The sequence below is a fragment of the Heteronotia binoei genome, chromosome 21, assembly GCF_032191835.1.
Source record: "Heteronotia binoei isolate CCM8104 ecotype False Entrance Well chromosome 21, APGP_CSIRO_Hbin_v1, whole genome shotgun sequence".
Classification (NCBI taxonomy): domain Eukaryota; kingdom Metazoa; phylum Chordata; class Lepidosauria; order Squamata; family Gekkonidae; genus Heteronotia; species Heteronotia binoei.
The window spans coordinates 125,480,877-125,508,564 of NC_083243.1; the positions used below are offsets into that span (position 1 = coordinate 125,480,877).

The 27,688-nt window shown below is 43.7% G+C and overlaps 1 protein-coding gene and 1 non-coding gene across 4 annotated transcripts in view; one reads left to right on the forward strand and one right to left on the reverse strand.

The window, feature by feature from the left end:
* Positions 1–27,688, forward strand: part of LUZP2 (leucine zipper protein 2) — a 783,128-nt gene that overhangs the window by 405,728 nt on the left and 349,712 nt on the right. For all 3 annotated transcript variants that reach the window (XM_060262788.1, XM_060262789.1, XM_060262787.1), the window contains exon 4: positions 7,862–7,943. In XM_060262788.1, coding sequence (XP_060118771.1) covers positions 7,862–7,943 — 82 coding nt within the window. The remainder of the gene's footprint in view (positions 1–7,861; positions 7,944–27,688) is intronic.
* On the reverse strand, positions 24,553–24,625 carry TRNAT-UGU (transfer RNA threonine (anticodon UGU)). The gene has a single exon. It is a non-coding gene; the product is annotated as a tRNA-Thr (tRNA).

The window sequence follows — 27,688 nt, forward strand, 5'->3', positions numbered from 1 at the left end:
TACAAACATTTCTGCAGGACAGGACCATAGCAATGATTTTAAAAGTCGGGGCTTTTTAAAAAATTGGGGAGCAGCACCCTTTCCCATCCACTGCAGGGCTTGCTGCTTCTCAGAAGCTTTCTGGGTGGGAGAAAAAGCTGGAGGCTCTGAAAGTAGTCAAGTCAAGGCAGCCAGCCCTAAAATTTTGGAGTCAAGAAGAGACTTCACCTTGTGTGCAAGCAGGGGAGTTTCCTTCCACCTCCCTCTCCCCCACCCTGGTGCTTTGCATCCAGCAGTTCCATCCATCCCCCCTCCCCATCCCATTCCATGCAGCTTCCTCCACCTCCTGCTCCTCTGCCTCCCTCTTCTCTGCCTGCTGCTTTTGCTGCTGTGCTGCACTGTGCCCTGGCAGAGAGAGAGAGAGAGAAGCAGGCTGGAAGTCAGGGGCCCAGCCTGGAAGTGGAGGGGGGGCAGTGCCCCCACAGGCCTCCCATGGTTACAAGCCTGCTGCAGGATATGTTTTAAACAGTTCTTTTTTGTCATTTTAAAGTACACTAATAGCTTTGAGAATAAGGATTTCAGTATTTTTGAAGGTGGAGAGGCATCATTCTTTAAACACATGTAACATTTGCCTTATATGAAGCAAAATATCTTCTCAAAGTTGTCATGACCCATCTGACATGCATAAAGACTGACTGTTACCATGCAAAATATATGGAGAACTTTTCAATTATTCCCAAAGATGGGCCACATGATGAGTTCAGCATGTTAGGAAACATTCTTTTTTTGGGGGGGGGGAGTATATGTTCAAGTGCTTCTAAAACCTTGTAACCAAGTATTATGAAAACCACTTCTGCAAGTAGTCTAGAAATTAATAATTTTAGACTCCCTGGAGTTAGGATCCACTGAAGTTAGTGAAGAACAGGTCTTTAGACGTTCATATTGATAAAATGGCGAGACATGAAAACCTGTAATTAATGCAAGGGATGTTCCATATCTATTGTATGTTCAGTTCCCAAGGACTATAAACCAAACATTGCATCAAATGCTTCTTGTCAGATATGGTATCTCAGTCCTGAAACACTGCCTTCTGTATTCTGTGATAAATCTTCAAAATACAGAATAAGACAGGCTCTCCAATTTACCTATTGTAGGGATATATATTGTTCAGCTGCCAGGAATCGCACCACAGCCCCTAATTGGCAATATTTGCAGCTGCTCTTATGTTTAATACATGGCAGTTCCAGTCAGAATGGTCTGTCCCAGGCTGGGACCTGTCAGTTTTGACTGCATGTCTGTATTTAAATCCAGAGCAACTGCTATTGTTGAAATCAGCACTCCACTTAATCAGTAGTTTATACTCTTGCTGCCTCTGTGATCCGGCTTTCATTGGCAACTGGAAAAGCATCAGTGTCTGTAAATCAGTCCACCTCCACTGGCTAATAAAACTTCGCAAGTATATCCAAGGTGAGTGTCTGCAGACTGATTCACACAGGTAACTGTGATGCGAAATGCTTAGACCCGTGCAGCATTTGGTCAGTGACAAGGCAGTTGCGTGGATTTCCATAACTGCCTGATTTTCAATTTAACCTACCATTAGTGAAGGCCTTTTAAATGACATTTCAGGAGCTATGAACCATAAATGTACAAATAATTGTTGTATGCTGAAGCTCAGTACTTGTTGAATACTACAAGGACACATACATACATTCTTGTGCAAATTGGCTCGAATACGGATCATAGTGTTGTTTTTAAATTAAGTGGAACTAAACTCTCCTAATTTACTGAAACTTTTTTTTCCTAGGTATTTCTGCTATTTTCTGCAAGTTCAAATCCTTTCTCTGGCTTCTGGTAGAACAATTCCTTTTAATGTGGCTTTGCTTCCCACAGACTTGGAAAATCTTCTCACCTTTGTTATTTATATTCAAAGCCATTTGGCTAGTCTCTGCTCTTCTTAATTCCCATCCATCATATTCCTCCTCAAATTGATTGATAATATTTTGGAGTGACAACCATTCTTAGACCCAATACTTAGACACTGTATTTAGACATTGTACTTTCATATGATCTGGTAGGCTGATTAAAATTAACACAGGCATCTGCAATATCTTTTCCTGCACTTCTCAATTGCTCAACTAATTCCAACATCTTGTCAAGATGCTGCCAGAGATTAGCACCTTCCTGCATTCTTATACAAGCATTTCTGAAGCTAGAGCTGGCTTTTTAAGGATTTTACATGCAATCTTTCCAGTTCAGCCCAAACAACCATAGCAGTTGGCATCTTAAAGACTCTTGATACTTGTCTGTCTGTTAAGCCAGTGATGATTGTCATAAACGAGACATTAATGAGACACCTCTTGCCTGTTCATTATTGGCATTCTATCCAGTCTGTTGCTCTTAGGGTTGCCAAGTCCAATTCAAGAAATATCTGGGGACTTTGGGGGTGGAGCCAGGAGACTTTGGGGGTGGAGCCAAGATTAAGGCTGTTACAAGCATAATTGAACTCCAAAGGGAGTTCTGGCCATCACATTTAAAGGGACAGCACACCTTTTCAATTCCTTCCTTCCATAGCAAATTATGAAGGATAGGGGCACCTTCTTTTGGGGCTCATAGAATTGGACCCCCTGGTCCAAACTTTTTGAAACTTGGGGGGTATTTTGGGGAGAGGCACTAGATGCTATACTGAAAATTTGGTGCATATACCCCCTAAAACAGCCCCCCCAGAGCCCCAGATACCCGAAGATCAATTCTCCATGATTTTCTATGGGAATAAATCTCCATAGGGAATAATAGAGTTCCCAGCAGACATTTCCCTCCCCTCCCCCCGCTTTCTGACGTCCCTTAAGCGGGGGGAGGGTCTCCAAACCGGGGGTCCCCTGCCCCCACCTGGGGATTGGCAACCCTAGTTGCTCTGCATCATTGGCTGGATAGTCAGTCTGGGCAGTCAGTCTATAAACCATTTTTATTAGACAGGTCTTCATTCTTTCTCTCCAAATCAGATAGTTGGTCTCCATGAGCATATCTATCCAGTGACCATGCTGTGCACTATAGGAGATTGCCATCTTTGTTCCTTGTTCTCACCTGCTTGGTCCAAGAGCCTCTGGTGATCTTTCTACATTTAATCAAAGATGCACTTAATCTGGGCCACCATAACCCCTGTTGGCAGAGTAATTAACATTGCAATGGTCACAACCTGATTAAAGCGTAGATAAAGGTTTATTTAGGGATTAATATACTTGATAGGAAAGAGGAGAGGCAAAGATAGGTTCCTAACTACATCTCTAGCTGAGAGGGAGGGAGAGACTGAGTTCAGAATTTTCAACAAGGAGGAAATTAATTTAGAGTAATAATCTGGAGACAGACAATGAATGATACTTAACAGAAGGTACTGACCTCACTTTCCTATCTAATTGTTTTCCTGCTGCCGCTTCAGGATCTTCTTCTCTTCTTTTTTGTACACTGGACATTGTTTTTTCCAACAGTATTAACATATCAATACACCATTGTATCAAAATATGAATGATATTCTTTGAATTCATGGATTTAATTTCTTAAAGCAGTCTTTATGTAAAAAAGCATATCTCCACAATGAAATGGGTAGACATTTTTTTAAATGAAAGCAGAGAACATAGCGAATCTCATGCATATTTTTGGTATAATGGTATATTAATATAATGCTATCACACCATTTTAAAAAATTATTATCAAGGATACCTTCTGTCACCATGTACTGTATTAGCAGCCACAGAAATAACATGGAAACTACACAAGTCTGTGGCTGTGTGGGAAACACATATGATTATCGGATAGAGCTAGTGTGGCATGTTAAAGAGATGAAACTCCCACTCAACTGTGAAGCTCACTAGATGATCTTGGACCAATCACTGTCTCTTAACCTATCCTACTTGGCAATGGAGAATAAAACAAGACAATAGCCATCCTGAGTTCCCACATCCATCCTGAGTTCCTTGAAGTATATGCATGGAGTATAAAATATAATTGATAGAAACAAGAAAAAATGCAGGTGTTAATGTGAATTTGTCTGCAGATGCTGAACATGAGAAAATGGTGGTCTAGCAATCAATCAGTGATTGATACATCAATGGAAGTATCTCACCCTCTGATTTACCACTTTAAAGATTTGCAGAGAGACTTTGCAGCATGTGCCAAGTGATCAGATCTGTCTCATTGGTAGCCATGACAAAGTGCCAGCTACTTAACTGCACTGGGGCTGTATTTGCCAACCTACTTCTAATGTGCTTTATTGCTCCATCTTGACCACTGAATGTTTTAACATCCCTGAGTGCGTGCCACACTGCAGTAGCTATACAAACAAAAACCTTCATGTGGCAAGAAACATATATCTTTTAATTGACCAAGAACATGACTGAAGCAGTTGAAGGGCCAGTTCCTCTTTTTTGTTCCCTGAGGGCCTCCTCAGCATGGGTTGTATCCTTCAAAGTTCTCTTCTCCTCTTTAGTTTCAAAAATTTAGCTGTTTGAATCAGATTACCTCCAACACCAGCAAAAGCTGTCAAACAGTAGGGAAGCATAATTGGCCTGAAGGCAAAAAAGGTAAAGGTAGTCCTCTGTGCAAGCACCAGTCATTTTTGACTCTGAGGTGACGTTGCTTTCACAATGTTTTCACGGCAGACTTTTCATGGGGTGGTTTGCCATTGCCTTCCCCAGTCATCTACACTTCCCCCCCAGCAAACTGGGTACTCATTTTACTGACTTCAGAAGGATGGAAGGCTGAGTCAACCTGGAGCCGGCTACCTGAACCAGCTTCCGCTGGGATCGAACTCAGGTCATGAGCAGAGGGCTCTGACTGCAGAACTGCAGCTTTACCACTCTGTGCCTCGGAGCTCTTGGCCTTAGAAGCTGTTAAAGCCCTATATGACCAGGGACCTGCATACCTACAGGACTATCTTTCCGCATATGTCCCCCAGAGAGTAATACATTGTGGATTTTAAAACTTCCTCTTGATCCCTAGCCCCAGAGAGGCCAGGCTGGCTGCAACTTGAGCAAGGGACTTCTTGGTTGCAGCCCCACACTGGTGGAATGAGTTCCTGGAAGAGGTTAGAGCCCTGCAGTTCTATTACAGTTCCACAGGGCCTGTAAGATGTCCCTAATGTCTTAATGTCTTAAATATTTAATGGTTTAAATGCTTTAAATGTTTTAAAAATTTTAAAGGTATTAATTATTTTAACTTTTTATGCTTGAATTGTATTTATGTGGTACTTGTGCTGTGAGCCGCCCTGAGCCACTTGTTGGGAAGGGCGGGATAGAAATTATAGAATAAATAAATAAATAAAGCTCTTCCACCAGGCTTTTGACTGCTAAATCTGTTATCTCTGCCTGATCAAATTGAGTTGGTGTCTTGTCTGGACAAAACTAAACTGATCACCATAGAGCCTGACCATTAGATTCAAATTACATCTGAAGATTATCTGGAGAAGATTGTTACACTGCCATCATTAATATAGTACAACTGTAGCACTTAATGTTATTGTGTTGGCTGTTTTAAATAGTTTTAATGCTGCAATAGCAATTGTGGTTTTAACTGGTTTTAATGTATTTAATTTTGCCTATTGGCCTTGTTTGCCATCCTGAGCCCTTCTTGGCGGGGAGGGTGGGATATAAATAGAACAAATAAATAAATAAATTTTATCACATTTAGGGATTAGATCTATACCAGTAAGAACTGGAGGGATGCAGTCCATTTACTAAAATGAAACAAAAATCAAAATATCTGAGGAAGTGGGCTTCACTCCATGAAAGCCTGTAATGAAATGAACACTGGATTTTTGTTTTATTCTACTATGATAGTAGAATATCCCTTTGCAACTGTCTACTTACTACCTATTTGTTCAAGAAAGGTAATGTAAAGAGACAGCTGTTTCCTATAGCATGTTCTGATTGTTTCTCATTTAAAAAAAAAACTAATCTCAGGAGAAATAAAAAAAGACTCAGCTGTACTATTTGCTTTAGGAATGAGAAAGTTAATGAAGTTAATTTAAATGACTGGTTGAAGAAAAATGCATACTAGTTCTCGTTTATGACAACATTCTTGTTGTTCAATGTGGTTTCAGTAGTGTGTTTAGATTTTCTTCTTTTGTGGTGATTGTACTAATCTTTTTAGTAGGCCTCAGGCCTCAGATTCAGTGGGAGCTCACAGGAGCACAGCTCCTGAACTAGGCTTCCCAACCCCCCCCCCCCCGCTTTGGCGGGAGACTTCTGGGTTCACAGCTTCATCCCCCGGTCTCCAGAAATCAGGAAGCGGGGGGGGGGGAGGGTGGGGGGGGGAACATACCTGTAGGGTTCATGTTGGTGTAGAGCTCCTGAGCAGTTTGTAAAATGTCTGCCCCTTTAAGGCTGGGCAGGAAGGAGGAAACAGGAAGGGCTTTGGAGAACGGCCCCTCCCTTTCTTTGCTTTCGTTTTCACAGCAGGCAGAGGGAAGAAGACCAAGTAAGTATTTGTGTGTGAGAGAGAGGGAGGGGGCAGGGAGGGGGGATTCCCTGGTATGGAGGCCCTCCCCCCTTTAGAAAGCGTGTGGGGGGGGGAAGGAAATGTCTACTAGGCACTCTATTATTCCCTATGGAGAACAATTCCCATAGGGAATAATAGGGAATTGATCCATGGGTATTGGGAGCTCCGGGGGGGCTATTTTTTGAGGTAGAGGCACCAAATTTTTAGTATAGCATCTAGTGCCTCTCCCCAAAATACCCCCCAAGTTTCAAAATGATTGGACCAGAGGGTCCAATTCTATGAGCCCCAAAAGATGGTGCCCCTATCCTTAATTATTTCCTATGGAAGAAAGACATTTAAAAAGGTGAGCTGTCCCTCTAAATGTGATGGCCAGAACTCCCTTGGAGTTCAATTATGCTTGTCACATCCTTGTTCCTGGCTCCACCCCCCAAAGTCTCCTGGCTCCGCCCCCAAAGTCCCCAGATTTTTCTTTAATTGGACTTGGCAACCCTATCTTGAACCTTTCTGAAAGTTCCACCTTCTTGTCCATTGAATAGTAGGTGCAGCTGCATAACAATCCCTGGATGAGCTCCACCACCTATTTTTCTACAAAATGCCCCCTGGTATGCATTATATAGGGTTGCCAAGTCCAATTTAAGAAATATCTGGGGACTTTGGTTGTGGAGCCAGGAGACATTAGGGGTGGAGCCAAGATCAACGCTGTGACAAGCATAATTGAACTCCAAAGGGAGTTCTGGCCATCACATTGAAAGGGATGGCACACCTTTTCAATGCCTTCCTTCCATAGGAAATAATGAAGGATAGGGGCACCTTCTTTTGGGGCTCATAGAATTGGACCCCCTGGTCCAATCATTTTGAAACTTAGGGGATATTTTGGGAAGAGGCTCTAGATACTGTACTGAAAATTTGGTGCCTCTACCTCAAAAAACAGCCCCCCCCCCAGAGCCCCAGATACCTGCAGATCAATTCTCCATGATTTTCTATGGGAATAAATCTCCATAGGGAATAATAGAGTTCCCAGCAGACATTTCCCTCCCCTCCCCCCCCCCCCGCTTTCTGACGACCCTGAAGCGGGGGGAGGGCCTCCAAACCGGGGGATCCCCTGCCCCCACCTGGGGATTGGCAACCCTAGCATTATACAACTGGCAGATTAGCAGACTATACAGAGGAAACAAAGGGTAGGCAATTTCTACTCACTGAATTTTCCTTGAAGAACTTTATTGATGTGCAATGGTCATTTGTGATTTTATTAACAAACCACCTCAACAAAGCTCAATCCATGGCTATTATGTGTAATTAAAAATGTCTTGTCATGAAACACAAGTAAACAAAGGTATCCTTTTCTACTGGACAAAAGAGATGAAGTTTGTGTTTTGTCTCTTTAATAAACCAGGGAAGAAATGAAATCGCTCCAGGAGGCCTTTCAAAAACAACTTAATGAGGCAGCTGAAAAGGCTGAAAAACAGCAGGCTACAGTGAGTGACTCTATTTGTTCTTTCTTATTATTTTCTTCTACCTTTCCTTTACCTTGCTTATTTGTAAATGAGTCAATAGTTTACATATATTTGCATGAATAAAGTGATTGATATGCATTATATGCTTTTTATATGCAGGGATGTTTGAACACTTGTGGGAGCAAATAATCTCATTGGGCCCTGCTGGATCAGACCTTCCATCTAGTCCAGCATCCTGTCTCACACAATGGCCAACCAGTTTCTTTGGATGGTGAACAGCAGGGCATAGAGGCCTAGGCCTTCCTTTGATGTTACTTCCTGACTCTGGGATTCAGATGATTAGTGCCTCTGAATGCAGAGGTTCTCTTAGTCACCATGGCTAGATGCCATTGATAGATTTATCTAATCCCCTTTTAAAGCTGCTTATTCCTGTGGCCATCACTACATCCTCTGGCAGTGAATTCCATATTTTGATCACTCTCTGTGTAAAGTAGTATTTCCTTTGTCTATCCTGAATCTACTGCACGTTAGACTCATTGGATGTCCTTGAGTGCTAGTATTTTGGGAGAGGGAGAAAAAATTCTCTGTCAATTCTCTGCACTCCAGGCATAATTTTATAAACCTTTATCATGCCCCTCCCTCAGTCATCTTTTCTAAACTGAAAAGTCACATTTGGAATGGTAGCGTCATAGTGTAACCAACTCCAGGTTGGAAAGTACCTGGAGATTTTGAGGCGGAAGGGTGAGGCTTGGAGAGGAGAGGAACTTCCAAGAAGCATAATGTCAAGTCAGTACTGGGACTTCAGATGGTGGTTATTGGGGTCTAAGCATGCCAGAAGCTACTTGTGCTGGATCTATTTTTTTTTTTATCAAAAATGGCATGTTTGTAATATGAGTAGGGAGGGATACAGATATGGATTAAGTTTTAATTAACTTAAACTCCAGATTGTCTGGAGTGGAGTCTATCAGCTAGACGAGAGGGTGCATATATTAACAACATCAGTGTGAGGATAGCCCCTTGCAGCACTTCACATTCCAGTGGGTACCACTGGGAGACAAACTCACTGAATGTCACCCTCTGGGCCTAACCCCAGAGGAAGGAGGAAAACCATTGCAAGGCAGTCCCCTTAACCCCTTTGTTGACAAGGCAGTGGGTCAAGAGGTCATAATTGACCATGTTGAATGCTGCTGTCAGATCTAAAAGCAAGAGCAGCACTGACCTGCCTGAGTCTTCGGAGGTCATCGGTGAGGGCAACCAGCACTGTCTCCATCCTGTGTCCTGAATGGATGCCAAACTGGAATCACGGCTAGCCCTTGCCACTAGGCAAAACAGGCATTTGTCCAGGGTGCCGGCCCTTGAGGGGCATGAAATTGGGTGCCCCTCATGTGACTTGGGTCATGCCAGGAGGAGGAGGCCCGTGGCACCCTCCTTCCACCATGGCCGGGCTGGTCATGCAGGAGGTAGGAAGCACTGCTGCTGTCAGCTGAACAGAGACCAGAGGCTATGGGCAGCTGGACTCACCATTTTTTGCTGCCCTAGTAGGCAGCAGTGCCCCACAGTATCCTTCAGCCCTGGTCAGGCTGTTTATAAGAAGGTGGGAAGGTTTTTCGGGTTTCAGCACCTCGTCGTTGGTGGGGTCCTCAGAGCTTGTCTCTAGCGGCCCCTGAATCAGGTGGTTGGAGGGGTGCCACAGCTGTGGTAACCCCAGGGGGGCTCAGGCAAGGATTCCCTGACAGCAAAGAGCTTGACAGGAGCCAGGGAGAATGACAGCAGTTGGCCCCTGAGTTCCCTGTCACTCCGATGCTCCACCGCACTGATCGCCACGATAGCAACAAGAGGTGAATGCCCGACTTTTCCTTTGTCTTAGCAACTTTTCTAAGCGTCTTCTTTTCTACTGCAATTGCTGAAACTCTACCAAGCAAGTAAGTTTACTTTACAATCTAACCGACTAATGGAATTCCTATCGTAAAACCAAACAAGACTGTTCAAAAGGAGGGGGAGCAGGATGATTTCCCCCACATGAGAGGCTTCCAAAAGGTGAGGAACAAACTGTTGAAAATTGGCATCCTTTTCTCTGGCATTTTTAATTGGATTGAATACAGACACTCAAATTGATTTGGTTTATAATTAAATAAGCTACAATTTGAATGTTAACATATTATAATACAGTCTGAATAAAAGCTGAATATTTTTCTAAGGGAATTTATCTGATGGGGGAGCAGAATTGATGTGGTTTGAACTGGAATGTAAGGAAAAAGCACAAGGCAGGAGGAGAGCTGGAGAATAAATTAACTGGGACTCTGAGCTATTTATTGACTTTTGTTATTGGATTGAGTAATTCTGTGGAAAGATGATTTGGCAAAATGAAGCGGATGATAAAAAATATGTTTTTGCTACCGTATCTTCTATAAAGCATGGAATCTGTCTTTTAGCGGAGTTAATAGAAAAGCAGATGGAAAACTTTCTTGAAGTACAGCGAAATTGAAAATCTACATGAGCAGGAATGTCGAGAAATCCAAGAGGTGTCAAATGAGTTGGGGAAAGTGAATAAACAGCAACCTGGAAACATGCTGAATGAAATCAAGATGACGACGACCTACGCAGTTTTAAAAGAAGAGCGGAATGACTTATTAAAGCTGTTGCAAGAGGAAGTGACAGTGTGTGGGCCTTATTGTTCCCAGCAGAACAGATGAGCGTGTCGAGGGGAAAAGCTATATACAGCTTCAAAAAAATCAAAACTTGGGAAGCCTTTAAAAAGAAGGGATTATAAACTGTGTCTTTATATTTGGTCACCAATGGTAGAACATAATGGAACTGATATGTTATTTTGAACTGGAAACTGGAACTTTATAAACTGGAGGTTTTATACTTAATAATACAAGCGGAGTAACCCAGTAGAGACCGTGTTGTAGACATTGCATTATTTTCTTCTTAGGCAAAAATAAATATGTATGGGGGATGGGGTCATTATGGTCAATCAAGCCTCCTCTTAAAATAATATGACATTTGGAGATAGTGTTTTTAAAAGTTCTTAAATAATTTCTGAATAATTAATTAATAATTAACTTACACAAATAGTTGGTTATGTTTAACTCACATTAATGAAGAGAATATAGATATTATATAATATCAAAAATCTGTTCCTGATCTCTAACTTTGGAATTGGTTTATATTCTCCACAGGCAAAAATAAATTTATATGGGGGATTGGGTCATTATGGTTTATCAAGCCTCCTCTTTTTAAAGTAATATAATAGTTGGAGATAGTCTCTTCAAAAGATTCTAAATAATTTTTGAATAATTAATTAATAATTAACTTACACAAATAGTTGGTTATGTTCATCTCACATTAATGAAGAGAATATAGATATTATATGATATCCTAGAACTGCTTTTGATTTCCAACTTTGGAATCGGTTTATATTGACATAGACAAAGTATTGTGCTCTTATTTTCAACTCCTGTTGGAAGCAAATAAGTTAGTTTTATAGATAAAGAGTGTATATTCATCTTGCCTGTATATGCTTACTTCTAATATTTTTAAAACTATTCAGTTAGTTTAGTTCTCTTGTTTTTCTCTTTGTCTCTCTTTTTTTGATAAGTGATTTGATCCTTGTTGCAACAAAGATAAATAACTTAGATTTATACCATAGGTATTAAATTGTATAAAAGTTTAAAAAGCTACAAAAGGACTGTAGAATTTGATGGTAATATTTGGTTAAAACTCAAAGACTTCCAGGTAGAAGAAATTTCGTATTTATTTCTTTTTTTGGTTGTAGAATGTAACTGAAATATTTTCTGTTATAAATAGAAATAAATGGGCAATTTTCGCAGTGGAAGACGGTAAGCTGTGGGGTGCCGCAGGGCTCAGTACTGGGTCTCATGCTCTTTAACTTGTTCATTAATGATTTGGAGTTGAGAATAAGCAGTGAAGTGGCTATGGTTGCAGATGACACTAAATTGTTCAGGATGATTAGAACCAGAGAGGATTGTGAGGCACTCCAAAGGGATCTGTCGAGGCTGGGTGAGTGAGCATCAGTGTGGCTGATGAGATTCAATGTGACCAAGTGCAAAGTAATGCACATTGGGGCCAAAAATCCCAGCTATAAATACAAGCTGATGGGATGTGAACTGGCAGAAACTGACCAAGAGAGAGATCTTCAGTAGATCATGATAGATAACTCACTGAAAATGTCAAGACAGTGTGCAATTGCAATAAAAAAGGCCAATGCCATGCTGGGAATTATTAGGAATGGAATTGAAAACAAATCAGCCAGTATCATAATGCCCTGTATAAATCGATGGGACGGTCTCATTTGGAATACTGTGTGCAATTCTGGTCACCTCACCTCAAAAAAGATATTATAGCATTGGAAAAAGTCCAGAAAAGGGCAACTAGAATGATTATAGGTTTGGAACACTTTTCCTATGAAGAATGGTTAAAACGCTTGGGGCTCTTTAGCTTGGAGAAACATCGATCGTGGGGTGACATGATAGAGGTTTACAAGATTATGCATGGGATGGAGAAAGTAGAGAAAGAAGTACTTTTTTCCGTTTCTCACAATACAAGAACTCATGGGCATTCAATGAAATTGCTGAGCAGTCGGGTTAGAATGGATCAAAGGAAGTACTTCTTCATCCAAAGGGTGATTAACATGAAATTGCTGAGCAGTCGGGTTAGAATGAATCAAAGGAAGTACTTCTTCATCCAAAGGGTGATTAACATGTGGAATTCACTGCCACAGGAGGTGGCGGCGGCCACAAGCATAGCCAGCTTCAAGAGGGGATTGGATAAACATATGGCGCAGAGGTCCATCCGTGGCTATTAGCCACAGTGTATTGTTGGAACTCTCTGTCTGGGGCAGTGATGCTCTGTATTCTTGGTGCTTGGGGGTGGGGCAAGCCTCACTTGTGAACCTCCTGATGGCACTTAGGTGGGGTTTTTTTTGACCACTGTGTGACCCAGAGTGTTGGACTGGATGGGCCATTGGCTTGATCCAACATGGCTTCTCTTATATGTTCTGTTTTTCTCCTATTTCTCTGTGGTATTTCCCTTTTTTTCTTTCTGTATTTCCCTACTATATCTTTTCTTCTACTTAAAACTAATCAAAATTTGTACTCTATAAGAAGGTGGAAAGTGCTGCTGGAGCCCAGGTAGTATGGGCATTGGGCAGCCAGCCACGCTGCTCTCACTGCCCCAACAGCAGCCCCCACTTGCCAGGCAGCAGCTGAAGTGCGTGCATATCTGCATGACAGCCATCTCCCCGTTGGTGGCAGCACTGTCTGGGGAGTGAGCTGCTTCCCTCTCCCCCCTTCCCTCCCATCCCCTCTTCTTTCTTTCTTTCCTTCTTTGCTTTCTCTCACCTTCCCTTTCTCCCAGGTACCATGCTGCTTCCCTCCCCACCTCCCTTCCGAAGTCCCCAAGTCCCCATTCTTTCTCTCCTTCCTTCCTCTCTCCCTTTTTCTCCCTGGGCATGGTGCTGCTTCCCTCCCCATCTCCCCCCATTCTTTCTCTCTTTTCTTCCTCTCCCCCCCCTTTCTCCTGGCCACAGTGCTACTTCCCTCCCCACCTCCCATCCCATCCCCCATTCTTTATCTCCTTCATTCCTCTCCCCCCCCTTTCTCTTGGGCATGGTGCTTCCCTCTTCACCTCCCCTCCCCTGTCCTTTCTGACCGTCCTGTCTTCCCTATAGCTATATGTTCGAGTTTCCCCACTTGCTCCCTGTTCAGCAGCTAAAACAGTTTTTAAACTGCTGAGTTAATAAAGTGGTTTGTAGCTCACATGACAGAAAGCTACTGAAGAGGAAAAGACTGCAAAAACATGGGCACCTGAGCCTGCCGGCTTGACAGCATGTTATTTATTTTGTTGCATCTTTTGGGCACAGTGCTTCCTTCCTGTCCCTTTTTCTTGGTGAAGCATGTGTGAGAAAGGAGGGAAAGTGCTGGTTTAGAGTAAAACTCCACCCTCCTTGGCTGCTCTTTGTTTTCCTGAGAAGTTAGTGAAAATAAAAATGGTTACATCACCAATTCCTGTGAGTAAATTGCCCCAGTGAGACCTACATATATGTGGGTATAATATAGTGGGTTCTATGCATGTGAGAATCTCATAGTAAGTGATGACAAGCTGTTTAATAGACACGATATAGGATAGGGCTACATTACAAGACTGGTGATGGGGCCTATCGGCCCAACTTATATACATCTCTGGAATCCCGCACTAGCACATCATTGGGTCATTCAAACCGGTGGAGGCCTGTGATTGGTCTAGGGCTGCAGGAATTTGAATCCTGCAGCCCTTTGTTCCCAAGTCCCTGAGTCCACATGGCTACAATGAGCCCAGCGGGAACATCCAGAGTCTTCCCTTGAGTCCACATACACAACATCCCTCCCCCCTTAGTTCACAAGCCCTAGTGAACATAGTCTTTAAGGTACGTGGGCTTCCTTTCGCATCGACCGCCTGAGCACTGGAGTTGGTGGTGATGCGGTTTCCACACCAGGTGTTCCTGACGGAGGTCCTGGTGTCGAGGGGAATTACACCAGCTGGACTGGGTCCTCCATGGTCGCTGACGTGGAGTGTGGTCCCATCTGTTCCGCTGGTGCTGGCACAGGTGTAGCTGTGGGCTCTTCTGCTTCTTCCAGCTCAGGGGTTGTTTTGCCTAGAGCAGGCGGTGGGGTGGTTGCATTCTCATCTTCCGCCCCTAGGTGCCTCTCGCACACGTAATTGGTCAATGTGCCACCTTATTCTGAATCCCCCCTCGGAGATGGTTTTGTACATGATGGACCCTAATACACGGGATACCCATGCTGGTATCCATGCTGGCCCTTCCCCAACATTTTTGGCAAACACCAAGTCCCCTGTGTCGAACCCCTGGGGGGCCCATACCACCTCTGGCACCTCTTGCAGGTCAGACATGCAGTCTGGGTGTCAAGTCGGTTGAATTCAATAACGAGTCTTTGGTTGAAACAAAGTTGCTAGTTTATTGAAAGCAGAACTGAAGACCATGATAGAGATTGAAGGACTGGGGTACATAGACATTAACCAAGCATTTAAGGTATAGATCAAAGGATTCCTACGGGCGGGGCACTCTAAGCCGTATATTTTCACACTAGGATGTTACTCCCTCATTCCCAAGCCAAGGCCTTGGTGCTTCACACTCCCACAGACACCCGGCTTGAGAAGGCTCCACTATCTTGTTCACATATCAGCATTTCAAAGCAGACTACACAACAAAGGCATGGCTAAGAGGAGGGGGGGGAGGAGAGGTAGCTAGCAGCATTCGGTGTTCAGTATGAGCCCAGAATCCCTTGCTTCTGAACCAGAGTTAGAAAACATGTTAATAAAAATACAGCAGACTTGACACTGGGTGCATGTGATCCAGGAGGGTTGTCAGCTGCCGGCCCATGAGAAACTCTGCTGGGCTGCGGCCAGTGACCATACTGAGGGTGGAATGTTGTGCCAGGAGGCACTTGGCGAGGCGCGCTTCCCACTCCCCATATATGATGCAGTGGAGCGTTTCCTTCGAAGCCCACACCATTCTTTCTGCTTGGCTGTTTGTGGCTGGGTGGAAGGGGGCCGACCTTATGTGTTTTATTAAATTCTGGTCACAGAAATCCTGAAACTCGGCCAAGGTGAAGGCCATTCCATTATTGGATACCAATGTGTCTGGGAGGCTATGTGCGGCAAAAACACTGCGGAGTGCCCCTAACCCTGCCCGAAAAGAGGTGGAGGCTACAGGGATTATCTCTAACCATTTGGATTAGGAGTCCACAATGAGGAAGAATATATGCCCCTGGAAGGGCCCCGCGAAGTTGAGGTGCAGGCAGGACCAGAGTGGACTCCCACTGTTGGGCCAGGATGCGGGGTGGTGCCGGACATGTCTACTGGAATGGCTGACATTGGGCCACCCAGGATTCAATGGCGTCGTCAATTCCTGGCCACCATACATAGCTGCAGGCCAGCACTTTCATGCGTACAATCCCCGGATGGGTTTCATGCAGCGCTGTTTGGATGCGCTGCTGCAGTACTGAGGGCACTATCACCCTTCTTCCCCACAACAGGCACCCCTTATGCACAGACAGTTCGTCCCAGCGGAATACAAATGCCAAAAATTCTGAGCCCACCCGTCCTTCTGGCCACCCACTCCACACTCAGTCCAGAACTCGGGAGAGTGTTTTGTCTTTGGAAGAGCAGCAGGCAATGTCCTTTGCATGTACCGGGTGGTCCGGGAGGGCTTCCAGTGACATGATCTAGAACACCGGGGCCAGGACTGGGTCCATGGAGTGCAGCGGCAGGTGGCTCAGAACATCATTGTGACCCATCACTTTCCCTGGGTGGTACTTAAGGTCATACTGATAACCCGCCAGAAAGATGGACCACCTCAACACTCGCGGTGAAAGCATTTGGAGTGTTTGTAAGTTGGGGGCGAACAGGCCCAGCAGAGGATTGTGGTCCATTAAGATAGTAAAGGGCCAGCCATATAGGTAATCGTGGAATTTTTTTACCCCAGCCACGATAGCCAGGCCCTCTTTGTCAAGCATCTTGTTTCTTTATTAGTATGTCTGTATTGTTAACTGTGATTCTAACATGAAGCACATCAAAGCCATGTAACCTCTTCCTTAGTTCTCACTAGCAGCAAATGCAGGAATGTCCTCTTTGAAGATAAGGCCTCCTGGTACGCTTTCCCAGGCGCAGACCTGGACCCAGGATGTTGCTAAACCGTAAGAATAGATAAAGCAGCAAGCATGTGAATTTCACACGCTTGAGTAGGAATTCCTAAGCTATCTTTGATGTGCCCCTTAAAGCTAGCATTCTAGAGTTAAACTGTATCACTTCCAATCTGGTTCCTACCCGAGCACAATGGATTATCAATAAACCAATACTTTGTTTCAAGATCAACAGCTGGTTATTGTGAGATCTGATGCTTGACACTTTTTGTCTATCTGAGCGTAGTTTCGCTCTGGTTTCTGTAATGTCCTGGAATAATATGCTACCGGAACCTCGCAACCATCTGGCAGTCTGTGGGCCAACTCGGCACCGACCCCGTAAAGCGAGGTATCGCACGCGAGCATGACGGGTAGCTGCTCGTCGAAGTGCGCCAGCAAGCTGTTTGAAGTTAAAATGTCTTTTACTGCCTGAAAAACAGCAGCTTGCCGACGACCCCAAACCCACGGTGCCCTTTGGTCCACCAGTCTGTGTAAGGGCTCTGCTACCGCTGCCTTGTGGGGAAGGAAGGCATGGTAGAAACTGAGAATTCACAAGAACGATTGTAGTTCTGCCTTGTTGGTGGGAGCCGGCACATCACAAACGGCCTTTATTTTGTCCTGGGCCGGATGAATGCTGCTTGCATCCACCGTATACCTCAGAAAGTCTATGGTGGGCACCCCTGATACACATTTCTCCCATTTTACCTTTAACCCTGCCCCCTTGAAACGCTGCAACACCATTTGGAGGTGGTTTGCAAATTTGTCTTTGATGGCTGCCGCAATCAGCCCATTGTTGAAGAACAGCTGGATCCCGGGAATGCCTTTAAGAAGGGAGTCCATCAAGTTCTGAAACAGTCATGGGGCCACACTGACCCCGAACTGTAAACGTCTAACTCTGAAGGCCCCCCGGTGCATCACAATGATTTGAGCTTCTGCTGTGGCAGCATCTACGGGGAGCAGTTGGTATGCCTGCGTCAAATCTAGTTTTCCAAAAAATTTTGCTTCCACTAAGGATGCTAACATGTGGGTCACCACTGGGACAGGGTATGCATGGCCTTGCAATGCCTTATTAATCGTGCATTGATAGTCAGCGCAGATGCGTATGCTGCCATTGGGTTTGATCGGGGTTACTATGGGAGTCTCCCACTTTGCATTAGCGACTGGTTCCAGAACCCCTTGGGCCACGAGGCGGTCAAGCTCCTCTTTGACCTTGGGCCTAAGAGCTAGTGGCACACGCCTGGCCTTCAGCCATAGGGGCTGCAGGTTTGAGTCCAGTTGTAAGGCTATGGGGGCCCCGGTGTATGTCCCCAGAGTCCTGTCAAAAACCGTGGGGAACTCTTTGCACACCTTTTGAAAATCTCTTTGAACGGGGGTGTAATGGATCGCTGTCACTTGGATGCCCAGGGCCTGGAACCAGGACTGACCTAGAAGGCTGCACAGATTGCCCTCCACCACGATGAGGGGGAGCTCACCCTTGAACTTTCCGTACCTAATGTGGACCAGAGCCACGCCCTGGACTTCATCCTTCCTCTTTTGAAAGTCCCAGACAATGAATGAGGTTGGTTTTAACTGATCTTCCCCTCTGGGGCACATCTCCCTGAATGTGCAGGCGGAAATGACCGTCTGGCCAGCCCCAGAGTCTACCTCCATTTTGCAGGGCTTGCCTTCCATAAACACAGTCACGTAATATTTATCTGGGGAAGGAATGGGCAACTGGCATACCTGGATCCCTGAAGTGGTGAGTGCCTGGATGTCGTCCACTAGCGCGACCTCATGGCAGTGGCCATTCTGTTGGCAAGGAAGTTTTCTTTGGTGCAGCGCCGCAGACCGGCACACCCGAGCTATGTGCCTGGCCTTCCTGCATGTATGGAAGGTCGTGTTCCTGAACTTGCATGTGCGCCGCTTGTGTGGTTCCCCACAGCTGGCGCAGGTCTGGGGGTGGTCGATTCCGTCGCTCGTGGCCTTGGCTTTTGTTGGCCCGCCAGGCGCAGCTTGAGAGCATCGTCCCTGTCTGAGTCATCCGATTCCACGGTCGGTCACAGCTGGTGAGCGCTGGTTCCCGGGCGGCAGGCCTTCTCCTTTTACGCATCCTCGGCTGTCGGACTATTTGTAGGGCCTTCTCCAAGGTCAGCTTTGATTCTGTCATGGTTTTCCGATGTGCCTTCACCTCCCTGAGGCTGTGAGTGAGCTTCACGAGCAGGGCCTCTTTCAGTTGTGTACTGTACTCTGTTTTCCTGCCCAGGTCTCGTAGGTGGGCTAGGAAGGTTGCAATGGTCTTGTTCGGCTCCTGGAAGCTGTCGAGAAACTGTAGCTTCTGAGTGAGGAGAGTAGGCTTTGGGATGAAATGGCCGGTCAGCGCCTTGATGATCTTGTCGAAGGAAGAAGTCTCAAGCGTCTCCGGTGTGACCAGGCTCTCTGCTAGCTGTAGCGTGGCGATGCCACAGTTGCTCAGCAGGATGGCCTTCTTGATTTTGAGTTCATCATCCTTGATTCGCTGCGCCACAAGGTGGTACTTGAGTCTTTTGACCCAGGCTTCCCAGGCCTCGGGCTGTGCCATGTCGAACTCCGGAATGGAGTTTTGCGATCTGGATGCGGCGGCCATGATTGGACTGGGCGGCAGTGCCTCTTGCGCAGCGGCACTAGAACTTGATGCACTTTGCGGTGCTGGATTGCCCTGGACCTTGCTGATCCGGATCCGATCCTTGTCGCCACTATAATATAGTGGGTTCTATGCATGGCAGAGTCTCATAGTAAGTGATGACAAGCTCTTTAATAGACATGATATAGGAAAGAGCTACATTACAAGACTGACGATGGGGCGTACCGGCCCAACTTATATACATCTCTGGATTCCCAACTTATATACATCTCTGGATTCCCGCGCTAGCACATCATTGGGTCATTCAAACCGGTGGAGGCCTGTGATTGGTCTAGGGCTGCAGGGATTTGAATCCTGCAGCCCTTTGTTCCCAAGTCCCCAAGCTCAGTCCACATGGCTTCAATGAGCCGGGCGGGAACATCCAAAGTCTTCCCTTGAGTCCACATACATAACAGTGGGCTTGCAAACTCTTTATTTTGGCTGGTGTGTATATGTGTGTGTGAGAGACAGAGAAAGAGAGAGAGAGAGCTCTGGGGGATATGGAATTTTTTATTTATTTTAGGGAATGGGAAAGTCTCCTTATACAGGGTTTTTTTTTAAGCCTTAGCAACAGAATCCCCCTGGCTTTTCCCATCTTTTGCCTGTCTTCATATTTTTAATGGAGGCATGTGTGTGTGTGGTTGCACAGAATGCTACTGGAGGCTGCCTCTTCCACCATAAGAGCACCTGGAAGTCATATGTTCCCCAGAGGGCACTGAGATCTAGCTCTCAAAATCTACTACGAATCTCTGGACCAAGAGAGGCCAGATTGAAGGTAACTAGGGAGCAGGCCTTCTCCACAATGGCCCCCAAATGGTGGAACCAACTACCAGAGGAGGTCCGAGCCCTGCGAGACTTAAATCAATTTCGCAGGGCTTGCAAAACCACCTTCTGTCAACTCGCATTTAAGATGGCACCCGGAGATGACACCTAGCCATCCTATACCCATTTTGAACTGTGGCACTTTAATTTAATTTTATATCTGATAAATTTTTAATTGTTAATTAACTTAATTCTGAATTGTATCTAACTATTTTAATTGCTTTAATGTATTGATGGATTTTAGTGTAATCATGGTGTAAACCATGTCATGTGAGCCGCCCTGAGCCCACTTCGGTGGGGGAGGGTGGGATATAAGAATAAATGTATTATTGTTACTGTTGTTGTTATTATTATTATTATTATTATTATTATTGTGACAATTCATTTGGTTTTGCAAATTGGTTTTGGGGGGGCGCAAAACCTCTCTTTGCCTAGGGCACAAGATAGTCTAGGGCAGGCCCTTACTGGAATGGGTCCAGGACAGATGCTTCATCCAGGAAAGCTGGAGCTGCTTGGCCACCACCCTCTCAACTATCTTGCCCAGGAATGGTAAATTCAATACTGGGTGGTAGTTGGTTAGGACCACAGGGTCCAGAGATGGCTTCTTCAAGAGTAGACGTATCAGAGCTTCCTTTAACCCCACTGGGAATGTCCCTAATGAGAGGGATAAGTTGACAAGAGCTTGCAGATGCAATGGAGGCTGAATAGAAAGTTTTCTTTGCAGACTTCACTGCCATCTCATAGGCTTTCAGGAATGTCTTTTGTAGCTCTGGGATATACCATGGAGGTAGTTTGGCATGAGAGTGGAGAGGGCACCAGGGAGCAATCTCATTGATGGCTTCAGAGAAATGGCAATGCAAATCCTCCACCAGTACATCTAATGAGGCACCAGGGGACATCAGATAGTGCAGAGTATCCTGAAGCCATCGTAGTTCCATTTGGCTCCATGGATGAACCAAAATTTGCTTGCTGCCTAAATAGGGAGGGCTTGGTGCACTTAATTGGACCTCCAAAGTGATGTGATCTGACCATGGCACTGACTCAGCAGCTTCCAAATCAACATTATCCCCATCCCAAAAATCCAGTCCAATGTGTGGTCTGCTTGGTGAATGGGAGATGATATAAATTGGGAGAGCCCTAGTGCCTCCATGGATGACACTAGGTCTCTGGCCTGAGAGGATGCTGCATTATCTGTATGGACATTGAAATCCCCCAGTATCAATAACCTGGCATGATTCAAGGCCCAACTCACTATGGAGTACAACAGGCCACACAAGCTATCTGGTGGTGCATTAGACTGTCATTACACCAACCACATAGCTGAGCTCTCCTTGGCATCCCAGGCCAGGACAACAAATTCAATGCTGGCAGTTTTTGGTGCTGGAGTTGACACTGATGAATTCATAAGTCTGGCTGCTCCTATTTCTGTCACATGACTGCCATGTCATAAGACTTCCTGTCATGTGCTTGCAGCTTGATGGGCCATGGGAACTGAAGGTGGCTCCTGGGTTTGGAAAGTTTGAAGACTACTGCACTGCACTGCAGTGGCACTAATTTGTGGCTCATTCAAGGCATACATTTCTTACCACATTTCATAAGAACATAAGAGAAACCATGTTGGATCAGGCCAATGGACCACCCAGTCCAACACTCTGTGTCACACAGTGACCAAAAAACCCAGGCATCATCAGGAGGTCCATCAATCTGTCTTAAGTACTCAAAATACTTCTTACTCATTATTTTGGTAATATTTTGAACAAGTCTAATAAGTAGGGCAGTATTATTACCTCCATAGGATGCATAGTTACAGGTTGGATTGAATAGGCTGAGAAATGGTAACTTGCCTAAGAACAGAGAGTGAGTTCATGGCCATCTCGCTATTTAAATCATGGACTTTCTTGTTCATTCCATTTGGAAGGTTTTGTTCCTTTCACAAATACCTATTATCACTTTCCTTTTTCTTAATTGGACATGTTAGTATACAGAAATATCCAGTAATGATAATGAACAGACAGGCTTAAGTGATCTGTCTTCCACCTTGTACACACCTCCACTCTTAAATTGACATTAGAAAGTTTAGAGTAAATTATACCAATTTTCTCTAGAATCTAAACAAGGAATGAAAACAAGCAATGGTTCTTCCTACATCCCTTTTCCCTTAAATTAATCAAAAATTAGAGCACTAGTTTTTTGTCTCAGTTCTCCAAATGATCAACAGCGTCTAACCCTTGAGATCAGGACAAGAGATGCCCCCCCCCCCCGAGAGTTGGAAGCCTGATCATGTACATTGAGTTCCACTTACTCATGTGCTGCTATGTCATCTGCATACAGGGACCATGGGCTGGATCATGCACTACCATGAAACAAGTTTATCTAAACAAACATGCAGACTGGCTAGCACTTATTTTAGGAGTCTAAGTAGTCTTGTTCTGCAGGAATGTGGGTCTGCACTACTAAACTTAGTAGCAGCACTTTGTGATAAAATCATGCTACAAGTTGTACAAATGTTCAGTGCTGTACTATAAAAATAACTGAAGCACTAGCATAACTTCATAGTTTTCAGTTCCATCACAGACTGTTTATCTTCAAAATGTTAATTGTTTTCTCTGAACTGATTAGATGATACATGCTTCTAAATGCAGCAGAAAGTGAGTTGGGGGGGGGGGAGAGGGAGAACCTTACTTTGCTTCTTGTCCAGTAGACTCAGCATTCCCCAATGGCAACTTCACTCCTCAGGAAGAGGAGACCTTTAGGAACAGCGTGGGGATCTACAGCAGGAAGAGGAAATTTTGCCATTTGTATTAAGGTCCTAAGAATACATTCTTGGCTAAGGTTCTGGTTGATCTTCAGTTTTTCTCAGATTCTGGAGGAAAAACAACAACTAGTTTTTATGCTGTCTGATGTAGAGCCTTCTGTCTCCTACAGAGTGGCTCTTTTTGCCCTGGCAGCCAGGAAGATTAGAGTGAATAATGCCTTTTAGAATGTCTCCCACTGAAATGTTCTTGTATTGAACTGAATATGAGCTGAGAGTTTAGAATTCTAACTTTGTAAATGTTTTAATGTTTCAAATGCATTTTAACTGTGAAGGCCAATAAACTTGAACTTGAAATTGAGAAAGAGGAAATTGCTGGACATTACTTCACCCTTCCATTAGCAGGAAAGTCAGTCTGTTTCCTGCCGAAAGGGCTTAGAAGGATGTAACTAACTTTTTAAAATGACTGCACTGCATGTATCTTAATATGCCAGCTGTATGTTGTTAATGTTTTTTTTTTTTAAAATAACAGTTTAAAGCTCTGTGTTCCTTCAGTTGAGTATGAAGGCTCACAATCATCTTCTTCCTGATGATTTGATTTACAATTTCCTCACTGATGTTTGATTCATGAGACAAGACTGTCCAAGATGTGAATTTCATCCACTATCTAAAAGACATGATTGCTGATTGTAATTTCTGCTGCAACATTAATCTTATCCCAGATGGTTGACATAAAACTTATGTCTTTTTCAGGCTAATAATTAGTTTGAAATGCATACATATTGGGAATGTGACTGAAATCTCTTTGATTGTTCTCTCAAGAAATAGCTGCCAAGGCACGATTATCCAAAATTGTAGCTCATTAATTCTAAGTAAGGGCTGTATGGTCCCCCTACAGTAATTTACATATCTTAGAGGCATTCAGAATTTTTGGGAAAATTGGTAGTTTAGGCAGTCCATTTTTTCCATTTGCAATGGCCAGCAAAAAAGAGTTGTTTTATACTACTCAAGCCTTCCTCATTTCTCTCCCAAGCTCTATAGAAGAAGCACACAGAAATTAAGAATCAAAACTGACATTAAGGAGCTGGTTGATGGCCATTGGGCTCAAGGGCATCCTTCAGTGCTTGCTATGTGTGTATCATATGCACACATCATAAATATACCCATATAAAACTGTCTTGTCTGGATCCTGTTTTTATGTCCTATACAAGGCCACATTACTATACCGGCCATTTATTTTCAGTCTTTTTTCTAATGGCCCCCAGAATGTGTGTCTTTTTCGTTTAGAAAAAAACAGTGGGGGGGCATAATAGAGCTTTATGAAATTATACATTGGGTAGAGAAAATGGGTAGAGAGAGATTTTTTTCTCCTCTTATTATACGAGAACATAGAGGCGCCCAGTGAAGCTGATGAGCAGTAAATTTAGGAATGAAAATGAAACTACTTCTTCACTAAAAGAATATTTAAATTGTCAAATTCACCTCTTGAACATATGAACATATGAAGCTGCCTTATACTGAATCAGACCTTTGGTCCATCAAAGTCAGTATTGTCTTCTCAGACTGGTAGCGGCTCTCCAGGGTCTCAAGCTGAGGCTTTTCACACCTATTTGCCTGGACCCTTTTTTGGAGATGCCAGGGATTGAACCTGGGACCTTCTGCTTCCCAAGCAGATGCTCTACCACTGAGCCACTGTCCCTCCCCAAAATAAAGATAAGGCCCCAGCGAGATTTGAACTCGCGACCCCTGGTTTACAAGACCAGTGCTCTAACCCCTGAGCTATGGAGCCTCTTGTGATATAGTGATGGTTGCTGAACACTGGCGGTGTGGACAAAGAATTAAACATCAAGACAATGGTACAACATTACTTCTGGCACAAACATAAGAGTGATGTCACTGTGTTGGGCTAATGCTCTAGGATTCACCTTAAATTCTATGGAAAAGCATAAATTTATGGACAAATCGTAAAACATCAACCAACACAGGAATGCAGCTTTCAGGTTCATGTGGGAAGTGACATGATGCTGAAACTTTGTTGTCACCCCCCCCCCCTTTTGCTCCCACAACTCCATTGAGCAGCAGCAGTTTGTTTCTGGAGCTGGAGACCTGGCCACCCTACTGTTAGCATAGGTGACAGATTGAGAATAGATTCATCAAAGGCTGAGATATGAATATGAATCACAATGAGTAAAATGAACTTCCATATCTGGATGCAGTAAATAACTAATTGCCATTTCTAGGAGGTGACATCAGGGGAGGCCTTGGCCTCTATACCCTGTTTGTTAGCTTTCCAGAGTAATTGGTTAGCTATTGTGTGAAAGAAGATGCTGGACAAGAAAGACCACTGGTCTGATTCAGTGTATGACTGCTGACATTATTATATCTTTTTTAAAAAACTTACTATTATCCTGTTGAATTGATGTTGTACCTTCATGTGGTTGAGTCCTCCCATTAAGCTGTGTGTATGGGCACCCTCTTTGTAGTGGCAACTCCAGGATGATGATGGTGGTGGTGGTGGTGACTTATTGCATTTATAAATAACCCAATCCCTGCTACTACAGGGCTCTGGTGATGTACAATGTATATAAAACCACAACAGATGGATCTCCCTCTCCAAGGAATTGAGGAAGACCCCTATGCTGTTCATATTCTACAAGAAATATAAGACCATTATCTTTAGGTTGATGTTTTGCAATTAATTTCACAATGAAGATATTATTTTGATTTGTGTTCTCTTTTAAAATAATTTAGTCTTCTGTTACCCATGAGTCATGGAATCAATTAATTATACATTATAAAACTTACTATTAACCTGTTGCATCAATGACCTCCATGTGGTTGAGTCCTCCCATTAAGCTGTTTGTATGGGCACCCTCTTTGTAGTGGCAACTTCAGTATAATGGTGGTGGTGGTGGTGGTGGTGGTGACTTATTGCATTTATAAATAACCCAATCCCTGCTACTGAAGGGCTCTGATGATGTACAATGGATATAAAACTACAATGGATATATAAAACCACAACAGATTGATCTCCCTCTCCAAGGAATTGAGGAAGACCCCTATGCTGTTCACATTCTATGAGAAATGTAAGACCATTATTTTTAGGCTGATGTTTTGCAATTAATTTCACAATGAAGATATTACTTTGATTTGTGTTCTCTTTTAAAATAATTTAGTTTTCTGTTACCCGTGAGTCATGGAATCAATTAATTCCAAATTAATAAATATATATGGATGTTTGATAACAATGTTGTGCACTTCACTGGTGATAAGAACTACCACTTTTATTTCCTGAGCCATTTCTGTAATCATCATACGTGTAGCTTGTACCCTTTTCAGGTTAAATGCATCACACTCTGTCTTAAATATAATATTTTCATAGTAGTGTCATAAAAGTTTTTCAGAATCATAGTGACAAATATTGCAATAAAAAGAGTTAGCACAAGGACATGGCTCTACTTGTCTCCATCAGTTACTGAAAAGACCTTTTCTTGTATCATTTCTCACAAAACCTCCTTATTTTGAGAATAAATCTGTCTGGAAAGTAGGAATCAATTTCAGAATGCAGTTTCCATTTTTAAAAGTTTCACCTTCATGTTAATATCCTGATATCTGAAGAAAATACAGACATTTCTAAACAAGTTATAGTTATGTGTTTGGTAGAGCCAGCCAACCCCATGTCTCTGTGTTTCTACTGCAAATGTTATGGTGGTCAGGCTGAAAGATATCTGAAAAACAAAGCCCTCTACAGATGACGTTACACATTCAGTGTGTATCAAGGGAAAACAAAGCATGAACACACATGCCCTAGCCCTATGGTTAACAGGTAGGTGCCAATATGCGCAGGAAGTGTGTGTTTGTTTGTGTGTGTGTATGTATACACACACAGACATACACAAACATCCATATATGTGTGTATATATACACATACATACACATATGCACACACATATATACACGCACACACATACATACACACACACACACACTGTGTCCAGGTGATCAGGAATATTTGAAAAATCTGTACCATGGGGGAGAACCCTATGTACATTTCCCTTTTTAAGGGTGTAGAAGAGCATGAGGTGTTGATTATAACTGTATTCATTTTCATTCCTTCCCCCCATACACACACAGTTTGGACATTACATAATTCCAACAATAACAATTTTATGACTGATGAGTGAAGAACTTGCATAGGGGAGCAGACAAATAGGGGAACAGAAATCCCATTCTTCCCTCTCTACCATCCACTACTTTCTCATTTCACTGCTGTCTTGTCACTGTTACGTTCTTTCCTTCAATGTGCCTCCTTTTTTAATGCCTGGTTCCATTATGGTTCTAGGCAACCCCCTGATGCCAACTGTGATTGGGAAGGAGGGAGGAGGAATCTCCAGTCTTTTTTTTTCCCCTTGGGGATATGGTTATTTTATTCCAAATGCTTCTCTGTAAAGTGTTAAAACTCATTTACATGGCAACATGTATGAAAAAAATTAATAATCTGCCATACAGATCACTTGATACACATGAAATCACACCTATCTGGATTATACTCAGGTGCTTTGGATTTCTTGCATGCCAGGCCTCATAGGTAGTGACGCTTCCACCAAAATTTAATGCATTCCATTCATATGGATATTATACCTGTAAAATGGCAGACTTCTTGCGCACCTGTTTAGTGGAATCTCTTCCAGGCATGTAGGTGCCTAGCAGCGTGAGTTTCATCCCTTCCTCCCTTCTGTGGGCAGCCAGGGACACCACATTTCAGTGTGCCAGAAGACTTGAAGACAAAGCCTCATCCTACCCAGCTCCACTGAGAATGAAATCACATGGGCACAAGGAAGCACAGGCAGGT